Source organism: Oryctolagus cuniculus, chromosome 6 (assembly GCF_964237555.1).
Source record: "Oryctolagus cuniculus chromosome 6, mOryCun1.1, whole genome shotgun sequence".
Classification (NCBI taxonomy): Eukaryota; Metazoa; Chordata; class Mammalia; order Lagomorpha; family Leporidae; genus Oryctolagus; species Oryctolagus cuniculus.
The window spans coordinates 165,584,033-165,605,329 of NC_091437.1; the positions used below are offsets into that span (position 1 = coordinate 165,584,033).

The following is a 21,297-nucleotide window of genomic DNA, read 5'->3' on the forward strand; positions in this document are numbered from 1 at the left end:
GGTAACAGAACCTACAATGGCTGAGGCCCTGACCTTGGTCCATCAGTGGAAGCATCACTAATTCATTTAGCTCCACAGGCAGCCTCAGTCCAGGGAAACGGTGATCCTCAAGCGTAGATGGGATGCAAATGGGCAGGTGTGGAGGCGGATGATTGGACTACGGGGTTTGATTGGCAGACGGTAGGGAACTGGGAGGGCTTAGCCAGGTTTAGGAGCTTAGCCTCTTGCTGGCTCGCAGTGTGTGTGTGTGTGTGTGTGTCTGTCTGTCTGTCTTTGGGGGGTGGGGGGAGATCAGGGAGACCTGTGTGTGTGTGTCTGTCTGTCTGTCTTTGGGGGTGGGGGGAGATCAGGGAGACCTCTGTGTGTGTGTGTGTGTCTGTTTGGGGGGTGGGGGGAGGTTAGAGAGACCTGTGTGTGTGTGTGTGTGTCTGTCTGTCTGTCTTTGTGGGGCGGGGGGAGGTCAGGGAGACCTGTGTGTGTGTGTGTGTGTCTGTCTGTCTGTCTCTGGGGGCGGGGGGTGGTAAGGGAGACCTGTGTGTGTGTATGTGTGTGTGTGTCTTTGGGGGTGGGGAGAGGTCAGGGAGACCTGTGTGTGTGTATGTGTGTGTGTGTCTTTGGGGGTGGGGAGAGGTCAGGGAGACCTGTGTGTGTGTGTGTCTGTCTTTGGGAGGCGGGGGGAGGTCAGGGAGACCTGTGTGTGTGTATGTGTGTGGTTGTCTCTGGGGGGCGGGGGGAGGTCAGGGAGACCTGTGTGTGTGTGTGTGTGTGTGTGTGTCTGTTTGGGGGATGGGGGGAAGTCAGGGAGACCTGTGTGTGTGTATGTGTGTGTGTGTCTTTGGGGGTGGGGAGAGGTCAGGGAGACCTGTGTGTGTGTATGTGTGTGTGTGTCTTTGGGGGTGGGGAGAGGTCAGGGAGACCTGTGTGTGTGTGTGTCTGTCTTTGGGAGGCGGGGGGAGGTCAGGGAGACCTGTGTGTGTGTGTGTGTGTGTGTGTCTGTTTGGGGGATGGGGGGAAGTCAGGGAGACCTGTGTGTGTGTGTGTCTGTCTGTCTGTCTCTGGGGGCGGGGGTGGTCAGGGAGACTTGTGTGTGTGTGTGTATGTGTGTGTGTGTCTGTCTTTGGGGGGCGGGGGGAGGTCAGGGAGACCTGTGTGTGTGTATGCGTGTGTGTGTATGTGTCTGTCTGTCTGTGGGGGCGGGGGGAGGTCAGGGAGACCTGTGTGTGTCTGTCTGTCTTTGAGGGGTGGGGGGAGGTCAGGGAGACCTGTGTGTCTGTCTGTCTGTCTTTGGGAGGCAGGGGAGGTCAGGGAGACCTGTGTGTGTGTGTCTGTCTTTGGGGGTGGGTGGAGGTCAGGGAGACCTGTGTGTGTGTGTGTGTGTGTCTGGCTGTCTGTCTTTGGGGGGTGGGGGAAGTCAGGGAGACCTGTGTGTGTGTATGTGTGTGTCTGTCTGTCTTTGGGGGGCGGGGGAGGTCAGGGAGGCCTCTGTGCTGTCATTTCCTCCCAGTGGGCCACGGGGCCGTCTTCCACACCAGCACTTTTTGCCACTTCCATAGTTTATTTCCTTTCTTATTTTATCGTTAGATGTTCGAAAGGCAGAGAGACACAGAGAGCTCTTCCATCCACCTGCTGCCGGTTCACTCCCTAGATGCCCACAACAGGTAGGGCTGGGTCAGACTGAAGCCAGGAGCCTGGAGCTCCACCCAGGTAGCCTGGTTGGTCCAGGGACCCAAATACGTGAGCCGTCACCGGCTGCCTCCTGGGGTGCGCGTGAACAGGAAGTGGGATTGGAAGCAGAGCCGGGACTCAAACCCAGGCCCTCTGATTTGGAATGCCAGGATCCCAAGAGGCGTCGCGGCCACTGTGTCACTGCAGAATTCAAGGGATGAGCACGCAGGGAGAAGACGGTCCCCACAAGCTGACCCTGCCCACAGCTGGAGCACGGACTCGCAGCGCCCAGAACAGGGAGAGAAGACTCCCGCTGTCCGGGCTGAGACCCATGGGTATTTGGAGGCTCCGCAGCCTGCCCAGCCTGAGTGAGCCGTTCCCCCCACCGTCCCGAAAGGCCGTGTGCTCCCCGGGACCTGGGAACCTGCTCCCATGGTCGAGGACCTGGCAGATGTGACGGCTCTGGATCACGCAGGCCCACCATGACCACAGGGATCCTTACAGGGGAGGCAGGAGGGGCAGAGTCAGAGCAGAGAGGAGAGAGAGACGGGCTGGACGCTGCCACGCTGCCCTTCGTGTCACGGGCAGTGGCTTCACCCATTACGCCACAGCGCTGGCCGCAGGGCTACAGCAGAGCATGGCTCGGGGCTCGGGCCTCTGCCGCCCACAGTTGGGAGACCTGGGTTAAGTTCTGGCACTTGGCTTTGACCTGGCCCAGCCCTGGCTGTTGCAGGCATTTGGGGAGTGAGGCAGCAGATGAAGCTCTCTCTCCATCTGTGTGTCCCTCTGGCTTTCAAATAAAATGAACATAAATACATAAAAAGTAAAACACATAAAGTGCCCAGCTCCAGGCGTTTTGTTATAGCAACAGAAATGGCCCGAGGCAGAGGGGTGTTCCTTACAGCTTCCGGAAGGGACATGGTCCTGCCAACACGTCCACTTCGGGACTTCGGACCGGCATTACTGTAAGATAACAAATGCGTGTCGTTTTAGGCAGTGTGTACAGCAGCCACAGGAGATCCGTATAACACCACCTTACAGACAGAATGACCGAGGCTCAGCATGCGTTCTCCCAGTGAGTGCAACGCCAGTGTTTAAGGCCACGTCTCTCCCCAAGCCCACCCTGCCCCGTGTCAGGTCTCTGGGCACCGGGGCAGGTTCGAGCTGTGCTGCCCGAGCCAAACCCAGGCCTACTCAGAGGCTGCGGCCCCTCGGGAGGCAGCGCAGGGGGTGGGCTGGGCTGGGGGCTTTCTGTCCTGGTGGCAGCTCCCTGGCCAGGGCTGCTGGGTTTGCACAGGAGGGCAGGGGCAGGGAGCCCACGCCCCGCCCCAGCGCCAGGTGCACGCGGTGGCCAGGCCTGGCCCTGGGGAGCTCCGGCTCCATGATCAGATGTCGGACGCCCGCCCCGAGACCTCCCGGCAGTGCCCTGGCTTCTGTCGTGGCTGGTGATGTCAGCGCTGGGAACGGCGCGTACTGGGAGTAAATTCCCTGTCAGAGGGACGTGTCTGAGCCAGCGCAATCAGGAAAAGTGGGTCAGCACTCGGCTCTTTTCTCCAGCAAGCGCTCTTATACCCAGAGTTTGGTTTGGGCATGAAACCAAGTGAGCTCGGGCTTCTCGAGGCCCCTTCCCCTGCGTTCCGGCCAGAGGACGTGGGGAGCTGACCCTGCTCCCGGCCTCGGGAGGGTGGGCCCGGAGCCCAGCACGAGCGGAGCCGCTCCAGGGCACGCCTAGGACCCTCCCAGTGGGAAGGAAGGGAGTCGGGGCCGTGTGTTCGTCCCGCGGCAGCCATCACAACAGCTGCGCAGACGGCAGCTGCCCATCTTCCGGCTCCGAGAGACTCCCTCGTCCTTGCCGCTTGCTCTGCATCACAGGCCGGGGTCCCTGCGTCCTTGCTGTGCCGCGGGCTGCCTTCTCGGTCCCCCAGGGGGCCTCCCTGCCTCCTCTGCCCTCTGCCCTCCTCCTCTGGTCTGTGGTCGCCCTGGGCCTGCCTGGAGGAGTCCGGGTCAGCAGCTGCTTCTGCCTAGAAGGGAGCTCACCGGCCCCGGGCCTAGGGCACATCTATGGGGCCGCTATCTGGCCAGCCGTGGTGAGGAGGCAGAGGAGTTGGGGGCTTGAGGGGGCTGACCAGGCCCGAGAGACACCCAGTGTCATCCAGGGACCCACCAAGGCCTCCACGTGTCTGCTCCCGACCCCCACGGCTGTCCCCAGTGGGGCAGAGACCTCTGAAGACACCCAGGCACCTGGGCGAGAGACCTGCTGGGGCCACAGGGCTGGCAGGGAGCCGTGGCCAGGCCCGCTGGGTCCCAGGAAGTGGATGTCAGCCGCGCCGAGTCAGCAGTGAGTGACAGGGCTGGGGCATAGCAGTGGCTCCCCCCAAAAGCCGTGCAGGCCAGGGTGCGGGGCTAGCCGAGGCCCTGCCGCCGCTGTCTGGCCAGCCAGCAGCTCCAATCAGGCTCCAGGCTCTGTCCTCTGTCCAAAACCCGCCCCGCCCTGCCCTGAGCGTCCCACACAGGCCACTCTGTCACTTCATCCATGTCACCACCTGGCCCCAAGCCACAGGGCTCCGGGCACCCTTCACAGTGGGTGAGCATGGGCTGGGCGCCACTGGCTCTCCCATCAGCCCCAGAGTGGCGGGGGCAGGCGAGCACCTCGGCCACCTCCGTGAACGCAGGGCAGGTCTGTAATCGCACCGTGTGGGGAGAGCTGGCTTTCCCATCCCACACTGTGGCCACACCCGGCCTTGGTGATGGGCAGGCGACTATGCGAGCCAGGGCTGCAGCGATGCTGACGGTGGTGGAAGAGCAGGGGCGCTGGAGCCAGGCCACGTCCTGCAGCAAAGGGACCGTACATGACCCCACGCACCACTCCGGAGCGACCGGGGTGGGTGCAGGCTCTGGGAGGCCCAGGACTTTCCCCAGGCAGGCAGAGCAGGGCCCTTGGTCCCCTCCTGATGCCCTGGGGCTGGTGCTGCAGGGGGCTCCACTAGGGGCTCACAGAGGAGCCAGACAGGATAGGCGGGGGGGGGGGGCAGCCCTGGCCACAGGATGCCCAGGCGAGAGAACTGTGCGGCTGGGAGGAGCCTTAGGGGAGAGGGCGCATGCTCTCTTCCTGGGGGTTGTTGGGCAGGGGCCCCCTGGATAATCTTCAGTATACTCAGGGCTCTGTTAAGGGAGGCTGTCGGCCACGAGCACCAGAAAACCGCACTTCATTGATGATACCATTACAGGAAGTGGGGGGGGGTAGCCAACACCTGAGGGCCCAGGACCTCGCATGGGGTGCCTGCGGTCCTCATGGCTGCAAGACGGTTGCAGCTGCTCTGGGCATCACACAGCTGTATGTCAAACCCAGATGCGGGGAAGAGGAGTAGTCCCTGTTTTACACCCCCTTTTTTTTTTTAACTGAGCTAAAATTCCTGTAACGTCAAGTGTGCAGTTTAGTCACTGTCAGTACATGCACCACAGTCTGCAGTCACGCAGTGTCTCGTTCTCTCTGGGGCGGACTCTGCTCTGAGCTGCCCCCTCCCTTGGTCACGGCCCCTCCAAAGCCGGCGGCGGCACCTACGTCACACCCCACGGACTCTGCTCTTTCTCCCCGTCTCCCACTTGTGGTGTCCTTGTGATGGCCTGGGGCACACTCAGGTGACCTGGGATCATCTGCCTGCTCTGATAGCCATGGGTCAGCAACGCCAACCTAACCGCAGCCTTAACCCCCTTTGCCACATAACCTAACACATTTGCAGGTTCTGCAGTGAGGAGGCAGAGGGGCAACCCGGGGTCGCGGTGTCCAGGAAACCACACCCTCGCGTGGCCCCTCCGAGGACTGGGTCTGTGGGAATCCACACTCTCATTTCCTCGCTACTGACACAAAGCTCCTTTCTCGGTGTCTTCAGTGCGGTCTGCACAGCACATCCCTGGACGGATCACAGCTCAGCCTCCAGGGGCACCCTCCGCACAGCCCCAGGGCACGGATTGGGGGCGCTCAGAGAGGCGCCCTCCGCCTGGCCTGGCTGCTGGTGGGCAGGGTCTTCTCGGCACATGGAAGCCTTATTTCTCCAATCCCTACTTGGATCCCCTGAAATAAACCAACTCCAGACGGGCCCAAGACCCCTGTCCTGTGCCTGAGCACACGCCAGGTGCCAGGCACCGGGGGAAGAACAAGAACCGGTGCCTGCCTCCTGGAACCCACCTTTCTTTGTTAAGTGGGCACTCTCACACGGAGACTGCCGGGGGGTCCTCCTGGGTGCAGCCACAGGGGTCTCCTCACAAGCAGGATGCGAGCCAGGCCAGCCAGAGCAAGCTGCTGTCCAGCATGGCACAGTGTCAGGCTGGACGAATCCACACGTCGGCTCTAGAAGGGTGACATGGTAGCCAGGGGCTTGTCTTCCAACGAATGGCATGAAATGTAAAGATGAGAGGTACAGGAAGAACATTCTGGAATCGCCTTCCTGCGACACGTCCTCTCACCCAAGGCCTGGAGACTGCACGCCAGGACACGCCTGGGGCGAACACGCCGACGGCAGAATCATCAGGTGGGGCGGCGCTGGGGGATGGACACACTCCGGATTATTTCCAGATCCTTCTGTGGTGAACTGAAGCTTGATGGTTGCCGCTCAGCCAAGAGAAGCCGAGCGGTGCCTTGGGCTCAGGCGTGTGTGACAGGCGGGACAGGCACGGGCGGCCATGAGACCCACCACTGGGGGGTAGGGGACCGTGGCACAGAGAACCCAGTCTCGGGGCTGGCGCTGTGGCACAGCGGGGTAAGCTCCAGTTGCCTGCAGCGCCGGCATCCCCTATGGGAGCCGCTCAAGCCCCGGCTGCTCCACTTCCCATCCAGCGCCCTGCTAATGCGCCTGGGAGCCGCTCAAGCCCCGGCCGCTCCACTTCCCATCCAGCGCCCTGCTAATGCGCCTGGGAGCCGCTCAAGCCCCGGCCGCTCCACTTCCCATCCAGCGCCCTGCTAATGCGCCTGGGAGCCGCTCAAGCCCCGGCCGCTCCACTTCCCATCCAGCGCCCTGCTAATGCGCCTGGGAGCTGCTCAAGCCCCGGCCGCTCCACTTCCCATCCAGCTCCCTGCTAATGGTCCTGGGAGCTGCTCAAGCCCCGGCCGCTCCACTTCCCATCCAGCTCCCTGCTAATGGTCCTGGGAGCTGCTCAAGCCCCGGCCGCTCCACTTCCCATCCAGCTCCCTGCTAATGCGCCTGGGAACGCAGCGGAGGGTGCTCGAGTGCTTGTGCCCTGCACCCACGTGGGAGGCTGGATGGAGCTCCTGGCTCCTGACCTTGGTCTGGCCCAGCCCCAGCAGTTGCAGCCATTCGGGGAGTGAACCAGAGGACATGAGATCTCTCTCTGTCTCTTTCTCCCTCTCTCTGTAATTCTGCCTTTTCAAATCAAATTTTTAAAAATCTTTAAAAAAAGCCAACAGCCTAGCAAGTCAGGGGGTCTGACGGAAGACGGGAACCCCTGAGTCAGAGACAAGCACTGCCTGAAGCCCAGGGCGGAGGAGCTCCATCCGGGAGTCCGCAGGGTCACAGGTGCACCTGCACGCTCGCACGTTTGCATTAGAGCTGAGGGATCGCAGGTGTTGGCCTACCACGATTTTTTTTAAATAAACTTATCTCTTTAAAAAAAAAACTTTATTCATTTATTTATTTGAAAGGCCAAGTGACTGAGAGAGGTTTCATTTTCTGGTTCACTCCCCCAAGTGCCCTCAACATCCAGGACCGGGCCAGTCCAAAGCCAGGAGCCCACACCTCCAAGCTGGTCCCCCGTGCCGGTGGCAGGGACCCGAGTTCCTGGGCAGTCACCCTGGGCCCCTCAGGCACAGCAGCGGGAAGCTGGACGAGGCGCGGCTCCACCCCAGGCTCCTCTGTGGACATCCCACGGTGCAGCCCAGCCTGTGCCACGGAGCCTGCCCCGAAACCCCAGACGCGCACACCGGGCGGCAGGCGAAGCTGCTGTTTCCTGGGGTCCTCGCTGCACCCTGTGGTTAACGTCCGGGCCCTGGCCCACGCCAGGGAGGAAAAGGACAGCCTGGAACAGCCGTGGCGGTGCCGTGCTCACAACTCTGCAGAGTTCACGCTCAGGCGGCACAGCCTCCCCGGTGCCTCTCGGGTTTTCTGGACGGCCTTTGTGCTCGTAGCTGCAGCCGCCTGGCCTTCTCGTCTGCTTCTCCACAACATTGTCCACGCCGTTAGTAGTTATGCATGAACATGTTGAAAGCCCTGGTGTGAAGCTTTTATTTCTGACATTAATCATCCCGTCACCCCTTCCACTCCACCAAGAGGCCCCACCAGGCTCTTGGCGCTCGCTGCTTTGGCAATCTCGCTGTCGAAGCTTTTCCCACCGTCCAGACGAGGCAGAGCCCCTGCAGTGAAGGCAAAGCCCGTTTGTGCGGCCCTGGGTGCACGCAGGCCGGGACCCCCTGGGACGTCGGCACAACTGACACAGTGCCGGCAGGCACAGGCCACACACACGAGAGCCCTGCCCAGCTCTGTCTGCTCGTCCGCACTAAGAAACAAACGTGATCAGACCCCCTGTCTGCTGCTGGACCCCATGCGAGCCAGCGCCCCCCACACCCATGCCGATAGCTCGGACGGAGTCCACCTGCGACTTAACCGAGAATCAGCAACAGCGGCGGGACAGGTCGGGCAGGGCTGGACAGGGCTCTGGCTCCCCCCTGCAGGGCTTGCCCCCCACCCCGGGTCCCAGTGCATGCGGCTCTCTGCCCAGTGACAGCATCACACAGCCCTAACAACCCCTCCCACAAGGCACTTCAAAAGGTTCCTGGAAAAGTGGCTGCAAAAATTCTGAAATCTGCACGTAGTTTTTATAACACATTTCCCATGAGCTTTTGGGAGAGCCCTGGTACCACAGGGAGGACGGCCTGGGGCCCAGAGCAGCAGCCCCCCTCAACCCCCTCCATGCCCCCAGGCTGAACACCTGATTAGAAACATAGTTTGGGGCTGGCGCTGTGGTGCAGTGGGTTAACGCCCTGGCCTGAAGCCTCGGCATCCCAGCTGGCATCCCATATGGGTGGCCGGTTCGAGTCCTGGCTCCTCCTCTTCTGATCCAGCTCCCTGCTATGGCCTGGGAAAGCAGTATAAGATGGCCCAAGTCCTTGGGCCCCTGCACCCACGAGGGAGACCCAGAAGAATCTCCTGGCTCCTGGCTTCGGATCGGCACAGCTCTGGCTGTTGTGGCCAATTGGGGAGTGAACCATCGGATGAAAGACCTCTCTCTCTCTCTCTCTCTGCCTCTCCTCTGTGTAACTCTAACTTTAAAATAAATAAATAAATCTTTAAAAAAACAAAAACACTGAGAGTGGGAGGGTGCCCCAGGCGCTTCCCCAGAGCCATCTGGGAGCCTTGGGAACCCAGAGCGGACCACAGTGAGCCATCCAAGCTGACTCCTGCTCACCCCGTCGCCTCCCCCACACCCACCCGGGGTTGGCCAGCCCTCTGTCAGCCCTGACTCAGACCCCTGGGGCTCCTGCTGACGCTGCCTTTCCTTGAAGACCCCGAGGTTGAGGTCGGCAGGAAGGGTCTGCAGCGGGACCCCAGAACCCTGAGGCGGGGCAGGGGCGTGCAGTCTCGCCTCTTCTTCCTGCCCATCTGCTTTTCCTCATTGCCTTCTGCATTCTAGCGGTGTTTCCGCCATGGTGCTGAGGTGACCTCGGCAGTGACTGGCCCCAGGTCAGAGTCCGCCTCTGCCGGGATCCCCTGCCCTCCCAGGAGTTCTGGGTGCCGGGTCCCTGCTTGTTAGGCCCAGCATCTGCACGGATCACCGCCCCTGCGTCTGCCGTCCGCTGGGGAGCCCGCCCCAACCTTGGGGCCCCTCAGTGAGGCACCTGCAGAGACCCTGCACCCTTTCTCCCACACACGCATCCCACTTTGGGGTGCTGTGTTTCTGCATGGCCAGAATCAGCGCGTGCCTATTCCCCCACGTCCCGCTCATCCCACATCAAGAGTGGTAAGTTCTGACAAACGTGGCCACCATGACGGCCAGGCTACAGGCGTCCCCCGCGCCCGCTGTTGGCTGACCCCACACGTCTGTGTGCCCTCCCGGTGTTTGCTCTGACCCAGAACTCCACTGCTCCGGGGTTGGCTCCTCCTATTCGCAGAGGCCTGCGGCATGCTCCCCCGTGTGGACGTGGTCTGTTCAAGGGGTCCTGGTCCCGGGCGTGGGCCGCTGCCATCCTTGGGCACGCCAGCATGCGGGCGATCTGTGTGCACACACTGAGAGAATCGCGGGGTCACGTGGTGGTGGTAGGGGTAACGTTCTGGAACAGCGAGCTGTTTCCCATGCTTGGGGCCCCCGACGTGCCGCAGCTGCCGCAGGGGCCGCATCACGCTAACCCCGGCGTCCCGGCCCTGCCCCCTCGGCCCTGCCCCCTCGGCCCTGCCCCCTGGGCATCAGGTGCTTGAGGGTTTGCTTGTGGATTTCATTATTTACCACTTCCAGCTCAATGTTATTCACTCCTATGTCTCCCTTTTTGCTTTGTAGCCTGTTATTCTTACGTCTTTATTTGAGAGGCAGAGCAAGCCCTCCCATGTGCTAGCTCACCCTCCAAATGCCCACAGTGGTCAGGGCTGGGCTGGGCTGAAGCCTGAAGCTGGGAGCTGAATCCAGGTCTCGCCTGTGGAGGGCAGGGGCCACTTACTGGAGCCATCACTGCTGCCTCCCAGGGTCTGCATTAGTGGGAGGCTGGAGTCAGAGCTGGGGAAAAGAACCTGGCACTCCCACCTAGGACACAGGTCTAAACGGGTGCTTAACCCCCAGGCCAAGCTCCTGCCTTTAACCTTTGCTTTTTTTTTTTTTTTTTTTTTGGACAGGCAGAGTGGACAGGGAGAGAGAGAGACAGAGAGAAAGGTCTTCCCTTTCCATTGGTTCACCCCCAGTGGCTGCTCCGGTGGCCCGCTGCAGCCGGCGCACCACACCAATCCGAAGCCAGGAGCCAGGTGCTTCCTCCTGGTCTCCCATGCAGGTGCAGGGCCCAAGGACCTGGGCCATCCTCCACTGCCCTCCCCGGCCACAGCAGAGAGTGGACTGGAAGAGAAGGAACCGGGACAGAATCCAGTGCCCCGACCGGGACTAGAACCCGGAGTACCGGAGCCGCAGGTGGAGGATTAGCCTAGTGAGCCATGGCACCAGCCACCTTTGTTGTTTTTAATGATGACACAAATCACACACAGCCAGGGTATAAAAATTGGAACATCCGTGGAAAAACGATTTTAAAATCAGAGAGCCACACTGCAGGCTCCGCGTGGGGCCCTGGGAGACAGTGAGTAGAATTCATGCCTGTTTCTGTGGGCTGCGGGCGCTCCCACAGGCAGACGGCCAGGGGTCGGCTGGAGGAGACAGGTGCATGGAGGGTAGGGGGGGCTTGGGGCCTGTTTGGGGAAGAAGTGAGGCACACAGAGAGGTGGGTGGAGCCTGGCGTGGACAGTGAGGGGCGGCAGATTCAAGGTGTCTGGGAATGAGGCACAGGTGCCCTGGCTCTCCATGGGGGCGCAGGGGAGAGCAGCCCCAGGACTCCACCCCCACAGGTACCAGGGTTGTGGTGTTGGCCTTGGCATTGGTATCCAACCTTCCCACATCCTCTCATGCCCTTCAGGTCATCTCTGGCCGCTTAAAACAATGCCCAGTGCAAGGAAAGTGCCCTTAAATAGCGGTTACGTCCAGGGAAAGACGGAGGAAAATGGCCTATCAACGCAGGTGTGCTTTGCCCTGGCTGTTGGCGCTGTGGACCTGCAGCCTGGATGCGGAGGGCGGCAGGGGGACTGCAGGGGACTGGCAACCAGCAGAGGCGGGCACGGGGGACGCCTGGCTCCTGGATTCCTTCCGGTTTCCCTGCTTGGATACAACAGTGAACGGGAGCAAGCCTGCTCCCCAGGGACTGGAGCCACCCTTGCTGCCACCGCCTCCTCCCCAGAGTCCCAAATGTGAGCTAACCAGGTGGGGCTGCTGCCCCGGGAGGGGGCACTTCTCCAGCCACTCCTGCCTATGAGGCCCCTCTCTGGTGGGGACCCTCACGTTTCTGCCGCCAGGGCCCGGAGGCTGGGGGTCCTCGGCGTATCTGACCTCCTGCCTGCATGTCTGTGGCCATCATGGGCATCCTGCGCCCTCAACACATGTTCTGAAAATTTCCGTTCCTTGTTTTATTGCATTTTACTTTTTTATTTAAAATTTTTTTCTTATTTCTTTTCTTTTCTTTCTTTCTTTCTTTTTTTTTTCTTTTTTTTTTTTTTTTTGACAGGCAGAGTGGACAGTGAGAGAGAGAGAGAGACAGAGAGAAAGGTCTTCCTTTACCATTGGTTCACCCTCCAATGGCCGCCGCGGCCAGCACACTGCTGCCGGCACATCACGCTGATCTGAAGGCAGGAGCCAGGTACTTCTCCTGGTCTCCCATGCGGGTGCAGGGCCCAAGGACTTGGGCCATCCTCCACTGCCTTCCCGGGCCACAGCAGAGAGCTGGCCTGGAAGAGGGGCAACCGGGACAGAATCTGGCACCCTACCAGGACTAGAACCCGGTGTGCCGGCGCTGCAAGGTGGAGGATTAGCCTAGTGAGCCGCGGCACTGGCCTTTTCTTATTTCTACTTTATTTGAAAAGCAGAGAGGGAGAGAGAGGATTTCCTCCCCAGATAGGCCCCAACAGCCATGGCTGGGCCAGGCTGGAGCCAGGAGCCTGGATGGAACCTGAGTTCCCCATGCGGATGGCAGGCGCCCAGGTACTCGAGCCGTCGCCACCTTAACCACCACACCAAACACCACTCCCTCGGCGAAACTCCTGGTACCGCTGCCCCAAAGCCTCCGCATCCCACCTCCCAGCACGGCCGCCTGCTCCGAGCTGAACTGAGGTGTCACTGGCAGTCCCTTCCCAGCCATCGCCGCCTCCTACTGTTCCCCACGCAACACGCAGAGGCCACCAGGCTTCCCCAGTCAGTGCCACCTCCCCGCCAGGCCTCCTGCGTCCATGCAGGGGTGGGGTGGGGGCACAGTGGTTAAGACGCCCATACACCGCATCTGAGCGCGGGGGTTCGAGTCCCAGCTCTGCTCCCAACCCCAGCTTCCTGCCATGCACATCCTGGGAGGGAGCGGTAACGGCTCAAGCAGTCGGGTCCCTGTCGCCCAGTGGGAGACCTGTGGGGAGTTCGCAGCTCCCCTGAGGCCTGGCCCAGCCTCAGCTACTGCAAGCATTTGGGGTGGGGGTGGGGTGGTGAACCAGAAGACAGGAGCTGTCTGTCTGCTTCTCTCTCTCATTAAAAAGCAGCAGCGGCAGCAGCAGAAACCATATTGCCAGCCATCAGCCATCTTTTGCAGAAATAAAAAAATCCATCCTGAATTTCACATGGAATCTCTAGGAACCCCTCACACAGCCAGAACACTCTTGGAAAAGCGTAAAGCAGAGGACTCACACTTCCTGGTTGCCAAATGTACCACAAAGCTCCAGCAACCACACGGCGCTGTGGTGTGGCTGAGCTGCTGCCCGAAACGCTGGCATCCCACACGAGTCCCGGCTGCTCCACTTCCGATCCAGCTCCCTCCCAGTGTTCCTGGGATAGCAGTGGAGGAGGGTCCCAGTGCTTGGGCCCCTGCCACTCATGTGGGAGACCCGGAAGAAGCTCCTGGCTTTGGCCTGGCCCAACTTTAGCCATTGCAGCCACATGGGGAGTGAACCAGTGGATGGAAGCACTCTCTCTCTCTCTCTCTCTCTCTCTCTCTCTCTCTCTCTCTCTCCCTCCCTCCCTAACTCTGCCTTTCGAGAGAAAACAGTGTGGTATGGGCACAGAGACACACACATGGACCAATGCACCGGAACACACAGCCCAGAAACACTCCTGCACATACAGATGAATGATTTAACGAGGGTCACTCAGTGGGGGAGCAACAGTCTTGGCCACAACTTGGGCTTGGAGAACCGGCACCCACACACCCCAGCAGGAAGCTGTAGCCTCGCCTTAGGCCGTATACACACGTGAACTCAGAAGAAACTGAAGGGGGCTGGTGCTGTGGCAGAGTAGCTTAAGCCTCCGCCTGCTGTGCCCGCATCCCCGATGGGCGCTGGTTCGTGTCCCAGCTGCTCCAGCAGTGGTCATCAAAAGGGAAGGAGTTCCGACACCTGCTACCACACAGGTGACCCTGGAGGGCTCGGTGCTCGGTGGACGACCCAGTCAGAGGCAGAGAGCAGAGCTGGCTCCTGGGGCTGAGGGGAGGACAGACAGCTGTGGTGGCTGGGCACCAGTGGGACTTGCTTACTGCCAATGACATGGCTGAAATGGTAAACTGTGTTATGCATATTTCACCACGATAAAGACATCTTTTAAAAAAGATTTATTTGAAAGGCAGAGTTAGAGAGAGAGAGAGGGAGATCTTCCATTCACTGGTTTACTCCCCAGATGGCTGCAATGGCTGGAGCTGGGTGGATCTGAAGCCAGCAGCCAGGAGCTTCATGCGGGTCTTCCACATGGGTGCCCAAGGACTTGGACCATCTTCTGCTGTTTTCCTAGGCACATTATCACGGAGCTGGATAGCAGGTGGAACAGCCAGGACTTGACTGGCGCTCATATGAGATGCTGGCGCTACAGGTGGCTGTTTCACTCGCTGCACCCCAACACCGGCCCTGTGGGGAGCAACTGGGAACAACTCGGACTAGACTAAGTTACTGGAATTAAGACTTATTCTATGCATCTGCTCTCCCACAATATGGCGCTGGGAGAGGAGGAAACAGCTTCTACATAGCTGCCTCCAGTTCAACCAATAAGCAGCAGGACCTGCTCCTGATTGGAGGAGAGCAGCGTACTCGGCGTGTGGGTAGCAGAGTTGGGATTGGCGGAAGAGGACTATAAAGGAGGAGAGAGACAACATGCACCAGGAACATCTATCTGAAGGAACACCTGTGCAGCCCCCCGAGAGAGCCGGCCGGTGGTGTGCCGCTCCCCCGCGGAAGTGGGGAAAATGGCGGGGGGAACCGCCCTTCCACGGAGGTGGAAGGGTCGGTAGCCAACCCGGGAAGAACCAGCAGCAAACCCGGGAAGGGCCGAGCAGACAAAAGAACAGCACAGGGTCCTGTGTCGTTCCTCCGCGAAGACGGGGAGCGACACGGCCCAGATAAAAACATTCAAAAAAAAAAAAAAAACACGTCAACTCTTGTCACTCTCCAGCTGACAACTACCAATGGCTCCCTCTGCCACAGAGGGGCAGAGGGTGCAGCCTGGCTCCACCCTCCCCCACCGCAGCCCCTCACCTCCCAGCCCACTCCCCGACTGTGCAGCCTGGCTCCACCCTCCCCCACTGCAGCCCCTCACCTCCCAGCCCACTCCCCGACTGTGCAGCCTGGCTCCACCCTCCCCCACTGCAGCCCCTCACCTCCCAGCCCACTCCCCAACTGTGCAGCCTGGCTCCACCCTCCCCCACTGCAGCCCCTCACCTCCCAGCCCACTCCCCGACTGTGCAGCCTGGCTCCACCCTCCCCTCCCCCACCCCAGCCCCTCACCTCCCAGCCTGCTCCCCGACTGTGCAGCCTGGCTCCACCCTCCCCTCCCCCACTGCAGCCCCTCACCTCCAGCCCACTCCCCAACTGTGCAGCCTGGCTCCACCCTCCCCCACCACAGCCCCTCACCTCCCAGCCTGCTCCCCGCCCGTGGGCCTGCTTGGCCCTCGCTGTCCCCACACAGGCCGTTCTCTGTCATCACAGCCTGGTATCATTTTCGTCACTTGTCAATCACATTCCTTGGAGCATGCTCATTAAGCACTTGTTAGGCGCGGAAATCTCAGTGCGGGGGGGTGGGGTGGGGGGTTGGTGGCCTCCGCTCTTGAGGTCCTGCTTCCTAATCCCAACCCAAATCCGTTTCGGCTTAGGTTATCCTGGCTTCCTGGAGGAGGAGGGAGCCTGTCTCGTGCCTGGGGCTCCACGGGCAGGTCCCAGCAGACTCATCTCCCACACGTGAAAGCTGGGGTACCTCCAACGCTGGCTGCTAAGGACCGGCTCCTTAAACCTCCCGCCCCCTGCCGGCAGTTATGTCCACGGGGTGGCCTCGGATCTCAAGATGACAGCTCCAGCGGACAGACAGGTCTCAGAGCGGGTGGGCGACCCAGCTCTGGTGAGATGTAAGAGCAAGACTGCTAAGATCTTCCCGTCCTCAGCAGGAAACACTTTTTTGTCTTGAAGTTTGGAGTAGCAGCAGCCATCTTGGAGCCACGAGGCAATATGCACAGAGCCTAAAACCAACTCTCCAACTGCGGCAACAGAGACTCTGAGCCAAGGTCTTCCTTGCACCCTGCGTTTGGCTTCTGCAGCAGCAGACGTGGCCATGGCCGTCTCAGCCTGGCACCTGAGACAGGCCTGCTGGCAGGGTCCTTGGCCAGCACCTGCCACCCCTCCCTGTTCTGAGGTCTTGTCGCTGGGTCTTCAAACCTCGGCTCTGACCGGTAGCTTCTGTCCCTGAACTGTGTGGACCCTGCGCCTCTGCTGCCTCTCCCTTCACCCCTACCTTCCCGCACACCCTGGAGCCTGGTGCCCTGAGTTACCAAGCCACCCGCTGAAGGGCAGGATGGGCTGGGAGGAGGGGAGAGAAGCCGGGGTCTGAGACCTGGTCCCTGGGACTTGCTCAAGACTGCCCACCACTGGAGGATGGGCAGAGGAAGTTACCACGCCCAGAGCAGGTCACACAGGCACCTGGTCTCCCTACCAGGGCCCAGCCGCGGCACTCAGGGAGTAGAGGCCTTGTCCTTTCTCTCACTGGGACCTGCCAGGACCCACCAGGACCCACGAGGGCACGGTCAGCCACCGGCTGCCTGGTAAGCGGTCAGAGCCAGGTGAATCCGAGCGGGCTCCAGGCCATCTCCCAAAGTCAAAGCGGCCTGCAGAGCTCACGCCCAGCTCCGCTCAGTAAACCTGGCGAGGCCCTCCCAGCTGCAGCTTCCGGAAGCCCCCAGACCACTTGGCTGCTACTGCTAAGTGCTGCCATAAAAGGGGTTAACAGTAAGCCCCTCCTCCCATGTCAGGCCCTGGGGGGAGGCTCAGCATCCGGCCAGGTGGCCCCGTCAATCAAGTCCATCAACAGGTCCCCTAGGTGGGCAGCAGGGGCCAGCGGGATCCGGGGTTGATGCTCTCCTCCCAAGCACCCCGCCCTTGCCAGCCAACAGCCCAACTCCACTAAGACCTGGTGCAGGCGAGTTCAGTGGCTGCTGGCATTACGCAACAGGCACGTGGGCCTTCAGCCCTGGGGCTACAGAGAGGGACCTCACGGGCCTCCGCCACCTGCTCTCTGTGAGTGCCCGAGCTCTAACCCGGAACTCTGGGTTCCAGACTCCTGGCTTTGGCCTGGCCCAATTCCAGGTATTGCAGGCATCTGGGGAAGTGAACCCACGGGTGAGAGCTCCATTTCAGACACAGACTTGGTGCCAGTGATTGGTTTTCCAGGGTGTTGGAGGAGCTGGAGGGCTCGTGGGGGAAAGGCTGGCCATGATGCATCTGCCTCACGTAGGCTCCAGGCGCCGCTGCAGGGCAGGAGCCCAGGCCAAGGCCCCTCAGGCCAGCACCACGTGCCGTCCATCAGCGAGACCTACGCAGAAGCCAGCACCCTGGGGTACTGACAGGGGGCAACAGCCGGCACAGCTCTCGGGGGCTCCTGTGGACGGAGTGAGCAGGCGGGTCAGCACAGCAGAGTGGCGCCGGGGAGGGAGATCCCAAGGATGGGGTCGCCACCTGTCGCCCTGGGGCAGCTGGGACCGTTTGGGGCTTTATCTTTCGCTGTGCGTGTTCTCTGCCAGTCAAAAGGCTTCTAGACTGTTCTATCTCCCAACGGCCACTTCCCATGCGCCCTTCCTCCTAGCTCAGGCTCCTCCCCAAGCTTAGCCCACCCTGCTCTCACACACACTCGCAAGGGAAAGGCTGGCCAGCCAGGGACCCAGAACCCTGAGGCTTAGAAAAGATGTCCACACGACAGTCGCGCCCTACTGTGGGGCTGCCTCTCGCCCAGCGGCTCCTTTGTGCTTTGTGACCCTCGAGGGATTCCTCGCTCTCAGGGGAACCAGCGCCCCTGACCAGGAGCTGACCCTGAGGGCAGCGGCTTCCCCACCCTCTGCAGCGCGGGGCGGTGCCAGGGTGGCCTTGGGAACCACACCTGCTCCCCGGCCTCTCCTCCGCCTTCAGCCCCAGGGCCACCCTTCTCCCCCAGCTGCCTGGCCGGCCACAGGGCTGCTTGGGTCCTCAACGTGTGCCCCTCCCTCCGGCTGTGGGGGTCGGCAAGCGCGCCTCGCGCCAGCCTTCTCCATGCCGGGTCTCTCCCTTCCCTGTCCTCTCTCCCGCCACATCCTCGCGGCCGCCCCACCGGACGAGAGCTGTGCGGCTCCCTGGCTGTGCCTTGCGCTCGGCTCTGTGGGCCAGAGCCCGCGGTCGCATGGGGGAGGACCACGTGTGCACTCGGCTCTGCTCTGCCGAGACCACCCACTCGCCAAAGCACTGACAGAAACAGGAAGGAAGCAGGCAGGCACCGCCTGTTCCTCAGGGACCCCTCACCCAGCATGGCTAGGGCGAGGGGAGGGCGCCGCCGGGAGCCTCGAAGTCCGCCCTCGCCCCTGCACCTCGCCGGCCACTGCGGGCTCCAGGTGGGCCCCTCGGCCTCCTGACAGCTCTCTCCCCAGGCGGGGGCCCCAGGGCAGCTCTGAGCAGTGCCCAGGGGCCCGGGGGCAGAGCGGGGGCCCCGGGGCAGCTCTGAGCAGTGCCCAGGGGTCCGGGGGCAGAGCGGGGGCCCCGGGGCAGCTCTGAGCAGTGCCCAGGGGTCCGGGGGCAGAGCGACGATGGGGGAGACGCCGGAGCCGGCCCGCCCGGCGAGCTCCGCACCAGGCCCCGGCAGCGCTGCTGTCCTCGGGAAAACACGCCCCAGGCCACTTCCCCCGACTGCCGTCACCCGCGGCGCGCTCGTCCCTCTTCCTCTCCCAGTCCGGCTGGCGTCACCGTCCCCCGAGGCCCGGACCCCACCATTCCCGACCGCGGGCTCCGCCTCCGAGCCGAGCACGGCCCCTCGTGACGCCTCGGACGGCGCTCGCCGAGCTCACTCGAGGCGAACCGTCCCCGGGGCGGCACGACCAGTCGCCTTCGCTCGCCCGCCGGCCGCCTTGCTTGCTGCCCCGCCCTGCAGCCTGTTCGCCCGGCTGCCCCTTCCAACCCCTGCCCGTGGGACCGGCCGCTCGGCCCTCGCATGCAGGGCGCCCGCCCCCGGGACAGCGCGGGCGCAGGCGCAGGCGCGCGGGGCATCACGGGGCTTGTAGTTCGCACGCGGAAGGGCCGCGCTCCTGCCCTGCGCGCGCGCCTCCGCGACACTACAACTCCCACGGGGCAGTGGGCCGCGGGAGCCCGCGCCGACCGACTGGCCCGGCCGCTCCTCGCAGTGGGGCCGCCGGAAGATGGCAGAGGTGCCCGTGGGCAAGGATAAGTGCGGGGAGCGGCTCGTCTCGCTGCCCCTGTCCCGCATCCGAGTCATCATGAAGAGCTCCCCCGAGGTGTCCAGCATCAACCAGGAGGCGCTGGTGCTCACGGCCAAGGCCACGGTGAGGCGGGCGAGGACGCGGAGGGCGGGCGGGCGCGGGGCCGCCCTGAACCACCGCGCCGCGGAACCCGGCCCGCCACGCTGCCCAGAGCCCTCGGCCCGCTCGCCGCCGGCGGCTGTCGGCAGGCGCGTGCGCGCCGCACTGCCGCTCCCACCCCCGCGTCCCTCCCGCCATCCCCTGCGCGGGTCCCGCCCCGCCCGCCCGCCGCGTCCCTCCCGCCGTCCCTTGCGCAGGTCCCACCCCGCCCACTGCGCGTCCCTCCCGCCGTGCCTCGCGCGGGTCCCGCCCCTCCCACCGCGTCCCTCCCGGCGTCCCCTGCGCAGGTCCCACCCCGCCCCACGCGCGTCACTCCCGCCGTCCCCTGCGCGGGATCCGCCCCGCCCACTGCGCGTCCCTTCTGCCGTCCCCTGCGCGGGGCCTTCCCCGCCCACTGCGCGTCACTCCCTCCGTCCTCTGCGGGGTTCCCGCCCCGCCCACCGCGTGCCTCCCGGCGTCCCTCGCGCGGCTCCTTCCCGCCCACCGCGGCCGGGGAGGGTTCTGCACGGGGCCCGCGGCGCCCCGGCTGCCCCGTGTGCTCCCGCGGGCTCAGCGCGCTTGTCCGTGCCGCCCAGGAGCTCTTCGTGCAGTACCTGGCCACCTGCTCCTACAGCCAGGGCGGCGGGCCCGAGCGGAAGGCGCTGACCTACAGCGACCTGGCGAGCACCGCGCAGCGCTCGGACGCGCTACAGTTCCTCGCAGGTAGCCGGCCCGGGACGGGGCGGGCGCGAGGGGGCGCGGGGCGCCGCTGACCCAGCTGACCCAGCTCTGTGTCCATCTCAGATATATTACCGCGGAAGATCTTGGCGAGCAAGTACCTGAGGATGCTGGCGGAGCGGAGGGGCGAGGAGGCGGAGGAGGGCGGCAGCGACGAGGAGGCCGCGCCTTGAGCCCGGGGCCCCGACCCCGGGTCCCCGCCGGCTGGAGCCCGGGGCCCGGAGCCCAGAACCCTGAGCCCGGGCGGGCCCCGGTTCCCGGCTCGCCCTGCGCGTTCCCGCACTGCCAGGTGCAGGCTCTGTCTGGTGTTTTAACATTGTGGTTGGCTCTTTGCCCAGATACTATTTTTTTATTGTAAAGCACCGTGTTTGCGTTTTCTATTAAAGACCGGTCCGTATTCTCACAGTGAAGTGTGTCTGGAATACTGTTAGAGCCGGGGCACTCTGAGCTGTGGATCCCCGAGGGTCCAGCGGTCCAGACGGGCGCCCCGCGACTCCGGGGATCCACAGGTGGGAGCGCTCGCTTGCTCCCTCCCAGAGAAGCTTAGAAGACAAAAACATTGTAACTACTCTAGAAAAACATTCATTTATCTGCGAGGTAGAGTCACGGAGGGAGACGGGGCTCCCATCTGCGGTTCACTCCCTAAACGGCCGACCCGAAGCCAGGAGCTTCTGCCGGGTGTCCCACCTGGGTGCAGGGCCCAGGCACTTGGGCCGTCTCCACTGCTTTCCCAGGCCACAGCAGGGAGCTGGATCAGAAGTGGAGCAGCCGGGACCCGAACCGGTGGCCGTGTGGGATGCCGGCTCCACAGGCGGGAATTCCCCCCACTGCACCACGGTGCCAACCACAGAACTGCTGAAAGGCGGCCGCCAGCCCTGACCCTGCGTGGGAACAGCGGGCTGATGGGTCCAGGCCGTGAGAACCACCGTGCAGGGCAGACGGAGAGCGGAGCACAGACACGCGGCAAGGCCCTGTGGAGCCGGGAGCTTACGAACACCCAGGACTGATTTATGTATTTGATTTCGTAATTTCACTTGGAGTTTTCCTCTGGGAATAAAAGTCCATAGATTAGGGGGCTGGCACTGTGGCGTAGCAGGTAAAGCCACCGCCTGCAGCGCCGGCATCCCATACGGGCATGGGTTCCAGTCCTGGCTGCTCCACTTCCGGTCCAGCGCTCTGCTGTGGCCTGGGAAAGCAGTAGAAGATGGCCCAAGTGCTTGGACCCTTTCACTCGCATGGGAGACCTGGAAGAAGCTCCTGGCTCCTGGCTTCAGATCAGCTCCGCTCCGGCCATTGTGGCCAACTGGGGAGTGAACCAGCAGATGGAA

The 21,297-nt window shown here is 62.6% G+C and overlaps 1 protein-coding gene across 1 annotated transcript; it reads left to right on the plus strand.

Moving 5' to 3' along the window:
• Positions 1-18,951: 18,951 nt before the first annotated feature.
• Positions 18,952-20,374, plus strand: CHRAC1 (chromatin accessibility complex subunit 1). Its single transcript, XM_051844845.2, has 3 exons — positions 18,952-19,216; positions 19,828-19,954; positions 20,036-20,374. Exons 1-3 carry the CDS (start codon positions 19,073-19,075, stop codon positions 20,140-20,142), a joined length of 378 nt encoding a protein of 125 aa, XP_051700805.1. The 5' UTR covers positions 18,952-19,072; the 3' UTR covers positions 20,143-20,374.
• The last annotated feature ends 923 nt before the right edge of the window (positions 20,375-21,297 follow it).